The sequence below is a fragment of the Malaclemys terrapin genome, chromosome 21 (genome assembly GCF_027887155.1).
Source record: "Malaclemys terrapin pileata isolate rMalTer1 chromosome 21, rMalTer1.hap1, whole genome shotgun sequence".
Classification (NCBI taxonomy): domain Eukaryota; kingdom Metazoa; phylum Chordata; order Testudines; family Emydidae; genus Malaclemys; species Malaclemys terrapin.
Genome location: NC_071525.1, coordinates 10,937,690 through 10,944,528, shown reverse-complemented (window position 1 = coordinate 10,944,528; position 6,839 = coordinate 10,937,690). Strand labels below are relative to the sequence as shown.

General features: G+C 50.5%; 1 protein-coding gene across 1 annotated transcript in view; it reads right to left on the bottom strand.

Moving 5' to 3' along the window:
* Positions 1-337: 337 nt before the first annotated feature.
* The window catches only part of LOC128827322 (NACHT, LRR and PYD domains-containing protein 3-like), a 34,360-nt gene continuing 27,858 nt past the window's right edge, over positions 338-6,839 (bottom strand). The window contains exons 10-11 of the mRNA XM_054011180.1: positions 6,096-6,263; positions 338-2,084 (exon numbers count right to left, since the gene is read on the bottom strand). Coding sequence (XP_053867155.1) covers positions 2,003-2,084; positions 6,096-6,263 — 250 coding nt within the window. The 3' untranslated portion in view covers positions 338-2,002. The remainder of the gene's footprint in view (positions 2,085-6,095; positions 6,264-6,839) is intronic.

The following is a 6,839-nucleotide window of genomic DNA, read 5'->3' as shown; positions in this document are numbered from 1 at the left end:
CCAGCCCGGTCCCTGCGGCGCGGCTCTGGCCCGGCCCCCGTGGCGCGGCCCTGCTCCGGCTCGGCCCGGCCCCCGTGGCGCTGCTCGGGTCCAGCCCAGCCCCGGCCCGGCCCCCGCGGCGCTGCTCGGGTCCAGCCCGGCTCCGGCCCGGTCGGCGCGGCGCGGCTCCGGCCCGGTCGGCGCAGCGCGGCTCCGACCCGGTTGGCGCGGTTCCAGCCCGGCCCAGTCCCCGCGGCGCGGCTCCGGCTCGGCCCCAGCCCGGCCCCCGCGGCGTGGCTCCAGCCCCCGCGGCGCTGCTCGGGTCCAGCCCCCCCGCGGCGCGGCACCCACAGCTCGGGTCCGGCCCCGGCGCGGCTCCCGCGGCGCGGCTCCAGGTCGGACCCAAGCCCGGCAACCCCGGCCGGAGCGCGGTTCAATTCCTGGGGGCAGGGCTTGCAGCAAGCCCCACCCCCAGGAATCGGGCCCCGCTCTTGCTAAAGCCGGCCCTGTCCACAGACTTTATAAGTCAACTCTCTATGCCATTATCCAAATAATTTATGAAGATAGTGAATAGAAACATACCCAAGACAGATCCCTGCAGGACCCCACTTGATATGCCCTTCCAGCTTGACTGTGAACCATTGATAACTACTCTCTGAGTATGGTTTTCCAACCAGTTGTGCACCTACCCGATAGCAGATTCCCCAGGCTATATTTCCCTACTTTGTTTATGAAAAGATCATGTGAGACAGTATCAAAAACCTTACTAAAGTCAAGATATATTACATCTGTAGCTTCCCCTCCCAATCCATAAGGCAGGGGTTCTCAGACTTTTGTACTGGTGACCCCTTTCACATTGCAAGCCTCTGAGTGTAACCCCCTTATACATTAAAAACACTTTTTAATATATTTAACACCATTACAAATGCTGAAGGCAAAGTGGGGTTTGGGGTGGAGGCTGAGAGCTCGCAACCCCCCATTTAATAGCCTCGTCACCCCCTGAGGGGCCCCGACCCCCAGTTTGAGAACCCCTGCCATAAGGCTTGTTACCCTGTCAAAGAAGGATAGTAGACGGATTTGACATGATTTGTTCTTAACAAATCCAAGTTGACTGTTACTTATCACCTTATTATCCTCTCTAACACGACCTAACATGTAATCTACCACTGAAATCCAAGAAAAATGGATGTTCAAATCAGAACTTGCCTTGACTCTGGGGGAAAGCCAAGAGGCCTGGGAGACGTTTTAAAATGCTGGATTTGTAGCCAGGAAGTGAGGGGTCCTTCCGCAGCTGAACAGGTTTGTTAGTAGAAAGAGGGGACAATAATTTTCCTACCGAGAACAGAAATGCTTTACAAATGCCAGCAGAAAAGGAAAGGTTGTAGATACCTTAGGTACAGAGGCTTAAACAATTACAGTTCAAACAGAGCGATAGCAGTAAAAGTTTGGGCCCCTGGGACAGTCCAGTCGAGAGTCAGGGCTTGTCCCGCCTTGTCCTTGGGGTGCCCTGTCCAGTCCAGTCTCTATTCCAAGCAAATAGGAACTTGTAGGTTTTCAGGCCAGGCTCAGTTAGTGTCTGTCATTGGGGCCCCTCTGTGGTGGGTTCCTGCCCAGCCACTGCTGCTCCCCCATAAGTCCCACATGGCTCTGTTCCACACATATGGTTCCTGGGAACTCCACTCTGAATTCAGCTTCTCTCCAACTCCCTGCTTGCCAAGCGGCTGCTGTTTCAGTTTCCCTGCAGCCACTTACTTGCCATGTGACTGCCGCTTCCTTACCTGGCCAGGAGGAAGGGGATGTGCAGAGGGGACTGATGGGAGTTGTAGTCCCCAGTTCAGCAGACCCATCATAGGAGTTTGGCCCGAGTTTCATTGCAATGTGCCCCTATATGTCTTATGCAGTGTGCTTTAATCTCCAGCTGTCACCCCTCGCACTGAATCACAGGCAGTGGATGCTGCACCAGGCAGTGCATCACTAGCGTCCAGTGCTGCTTTCACAGCATGGAACAGCACAGCTCTGTTCTTTAAAAATGAATGTCCAGCCCTTTTCTCTGCACGTTCTTCAGCTGCTTTTCCACCTCTGGAGAGAAGTCGTTCAAACCTAGCCTAGAAGACAAACAGAAAATATCCAGGGTTACCCGCCGGTAACTCATATCACAAATGAACAGGACTCTGCTATTGCTCTCTGTTAGGTATTTATATGACTCTATTCTCGGTCTTAGCATATTTATCCGTGCAGCACCCCTAGGAGGGGGTGTAATCTACAGCGCATTAGCCCGCTGTGCACTGACTAGCCGTGTGAACCTTGCTACTGCATGATGAAAGCTCCCTAGTGCACTTTGACCTACACCCATTTCAAAGCAGAGCAGGTCAATGTGCACTAAGGAACTCTTAGCATGCAATAGTAGGGTCCGCACAGACACTTAGTGTGTGGCACACTGGTGCGCTGTAGGTATATACCCCAGCATGCCGCGCATTCACTGTTCTTCTAGACAAGCCCTATGGGTAAAATTTGCAAAAGCATTCAAGTGACTTAGGATCCCAAATCCCATTTTTAAACATGGCTCAGGTGCCTAAGTCTACATGGAAGTCAACAAAACCTTAGTATCGTTTAAAGTCAGTTTTGGAAATGGAACTTTAGGGGCTTTTGAAGAGTTTATCCTAAATGACTTGCCCACAGAAAGTCTGTGCCAGAGCAAGGAAATGAATACTGGTCTCTCAAGCCAGCATCCTAACCACTGCATAATCTTTCCACTTGTTACCCAGCAACCCTGGTCTGCAGCACTACCATGTTGCTATAGGAATATTACTGGTTATGAGGGCCACAGAGACATGGAATATCTTTCTTCCATGATTAGTCTCTATGTACAGAACTCTACGATTTCTGTCTTTCCAAGGTGTAGCAGTTCTTTTCTGTGTCCCATATTGTTGCTACTCTAAGAGAACAGCTGTTTTCACTGCAGGAATCATTGTGTATTATTGTTATTTGCTAAGCACTGACAGCGTGCTTGGCATTATAAAAAACACAAACAGAAACCCAGTGTGCCAGTTTATACCATTCTGTTCACAATTTTTACAACACTATGATAAATTTTGTACAAAGAATGCCTTGTATCCTTTCAAAACACATAACCTGCTGAACATTATTATCCTGGTAAATATGTGTTTCAACATTGTATGTAAAGTTATAAGATTCTACTGCATAGCATTTCTGTAACATGCTCCAGAGTTAGAAAAGCAGGCCCAAACAAGTTTTTTAGAGACAAAAGACACACTGATGTCCCAGCCAGGTATCAGCATAATCAGATGGCCTACTGTGGGCTATCACCTAGTCTTCTTAATATATGCACAACATGCCTCAGGTGGCACGTGACCAGGATTCATCACCAAATTTGGTCCGCTGGTTGGATCATTAGCTTCCCTGGCCCGGGCCAGGTACTGATGGGGAATGTGACACAAATGCTGATCTATGCCCCCCATCATCTAGTTAAGCAGCTATTCTTTGGCAGGAAGAAGGGAGTGAGCAAGAACTTTATATATTGACAATGAAACAGCTGGCGATCATGTGTAAAAAGACTGGCTGTTGCCAGGACCCCAGCTGGAGATAATCCTCAAAGAGTGGAGTGCTATAAAAATACAGGAGACACACAACACAATTCACCTCTCTCCTCCTATCGCTACTCACGGCAGCTATAGTGCTTCAAAGACAAAAGGAGCATCATTGAACTGGGAGAGGGGTCCTGGCAGGAGGCTTTTCAGCCAGTACAGACTGCTGTAAGCTTTTGGTGAGAAAAAGAACCATTTTGCTTTTTTAAGTTCACTTAGCTTGTTAAGTTAGGTATTAGCTTGCGGTTTAATCTTTTTATTTTCTTTGCAACCAATTCTGACTTTTATGCCTCATTTCTTGTAATCACTTAAAATCTGTCTTTTTGTAGTTAATAAGCTTGTTTTATTGCTTTATCTATACCAGTGGGTGTCTGTTTGGGAATCTTCACTTGAGATAATAGGGCCTGTGCATATCATTTCCCTTTGATGCAATGGCAGACGTTCTATGAGCTTGTTGGGCAGAACAAGATGCACATTTCTGGGGGACAAGGCTGGGACTGGGAATTTGCTGGTGTCGCTCTGCAATACAATTCATGAGTGGCTGGCATAGCATTCATGAAACATAGCTGGGAGTCATTTTGCATGCTAAAGGCTGTGTGTGAGCAGGACCCAAAGTGGTTGCTTTCACAGCAAACCAGTGTCAAAGGCATCCCAGGTTGGAGACGAAGGGGATACAGCTGTTCAACAGTCCAGATTGTACTCTGGGGAATGTCACACCCAGTCTTTCCCCTGAAGAACATGAAAACTACAAAAGGAGCCACAACTGCAGATGAAGAGGGTTTCCAGGAGGAATTTAACTGCAGAGTGCAGCAAGCCCGGCATACTGGGACAATGAAGTCGTTTCAGGCTGCACTGAAGAAGTCGCAAAGACAAAGAGTGGGAGACAGAAACAAAGAGCGCACCCTGGCAGAACGAAGGTGGTGAGGTGGATGTGCTACATCAGCATTTCCCAAACTGTGGGTCATGCCCAGGGGGTTTGCAAAAGGATACCAGGGGGGTCGCAAGACTCCTGCATCTCCTGTCCCCTGGTGCCGACTGGGCTCAGCTCCCCACTCTGGGTGTTGCGACCTGGCTGCTGGTGCACAGGGTCACAATGCCACTCACTCAAATTTAGCCTGGCTGCCCCCACATTGGGGGACCTGGCTAAACCTGAGTGGCATTGCAACCCCGTGCGCCAGGGGCCAGGATGCAGAGTGGGGAGCCAAGCCCAGCCAGTCTTTTGGGACAACAGCTGCAGGAGCTACTGGTGCGGGGGTGAATGCAGGCTGGGCTCACACTGCAAATCCCATCCCAGGCCTCCCATCCCCAGAAGACAGCACCTGATACCCTCTAGGGCCTCCTTTTCCCCCTCCCCCGGAAGCAGCACCTAAAACCCACCTGGGACTCCCACCTCTTGGGGGAAGGACCAATCCCACCTTAGCCTGGGCCCCCACCTCTCAGGCCCCTGGGGTCGCGTTAACAGATGTGAGTGCAAAGTGGGTCGGGGCATGTCAAAGTTTGGGAACCACGCTGCCAAGAGCAGAGCTTTAGGCCGGAGCAGCACTGGGGAGAGATGTGAAGTGAGACTCTGAGAGGTGATTGGGTTAAACGGGAGAGGAGTGATGGAGTCGAACTGGCAGGCCAGCCAGGTGACTTTGGCTGCATTCTGAATAGACCGGGGAGGGGCAGGACTGGGAAGGCACCACAGGGGTGGTATAAAAATCCAGAAAGCTGGGAGGGCAGAAAACAGGAGGGTGAAATAGTCAGGAGTACGCCAGCTCAAGTCCCTGTGATCAATCTTTGTAGAGACAGAAAAGGTCCCTTCAATGCGATGTCCACACAGCCCTGTAAAGCTGCCAAACTCCCCCCACAAGGCTTTCACAGGTGTTTGGCCACTGAGTCACTGGTCTCTGGCAAGGACCACCAAGACAGCCTAAAAACTCTCTAAACCCTGACCAACAGACTCCCATCTCCCTCTATCCACGGATGTGCAACGCCAACTCAGCTGGGTGGTGACAAGTGCTGAACGAACATCACTGGAGTCTGATTCCTCGGCAGACTCCCAGAACAAGCAAAGCACAGGAAGCCCTCATGCCATGCGCACTGGCACCAGCCAGTGCCTCACCCCTTACCCGGCAGGACCTTCGAGTGCTGAGAGAACTGGCCGGGCTTGGCAGCCCATGTCTTCCTTGGTTTCTCTGCTGAGATTGCCAGCAGACCGGGGTGAGTGATGCCAGTTTGGGTACTGACTGTTGTGATGTGATACTTGTCCACTAGGGAGTGGTTAAAAGCACGAAAGTTTGTGACACGGATCACCAAGCAGCCATGGGACAGCAGTGACCTTTGGTCCCACCAACCAGGATTGGATCCATTCCCAGTCCCCTGAGGCATCTCTCCCCAATCAACCTCTCCATAACCAAGAATAAAGAAATTACACACCAGGTTTGCACAGGCAAAGGGCATAACAAGAGGAGAAAAGAAAACAAATTTGCTGTGTCTGCCCTGCAGGACGAGCCGGGGTCGCCACCTTACCTGATCTCAGTGAGGCTGGGGCACGTCAGGATAAGAAGATGCACTTCTTCAGCGCACCGATCGGTGAACATATTCGCACTCAGGTTCAGATGCCGGAGGCTGGAGTTTTTGGAGAGAGCAGAGCAGAGGCTCCTGCAGGATTCATCTGACAAACCAGTTCCCTGGAGGCTGCAGCAGAACATCGGACACATACCTTAGAGAAAGGCTGCAGCACAGCATTGACAGGACTTCCTGCATTGTCTGGCTGCCTATGTCTATCTCTGTGTCTATGTCCATCTCCCCACCATCCTCACTTTGCCTCCCTCAGCCTCGCTTCCTCTTTCTGCTAATCTCACAACGTATGCAGAATCACACAGGTTTAACAAACCTAAAGCTGGCACAGGGGCTGTATCCATATTAGCAGGGACTCTTCACCATGCTAATTCCTAATCCGCAATCCACTAGATGCATAGATTCTCAGACCAGAAGGGACCATTAGGATCATCTGGTTTGACCTCCTGCACAACATAGCCCAGTGGTTTTCAAACTTTTTTTCTGGGGACCCAGTTGAAGAAAATTGTTGATGCCTATGTTGAGTCTGAACTTTTGATGAGCTTAAACTTAACCCAGACTTGATGTCTTTGTCTGAACTTTTAATCAAAGCTCTGACCTGCGAACTACTCATGACACCCCCCTCCCCTTAAGTAGTCATCTCCCCTTTTCTCTTTCTGAATTTACATTTTAACCTGTTTTATCCTGTAGAAT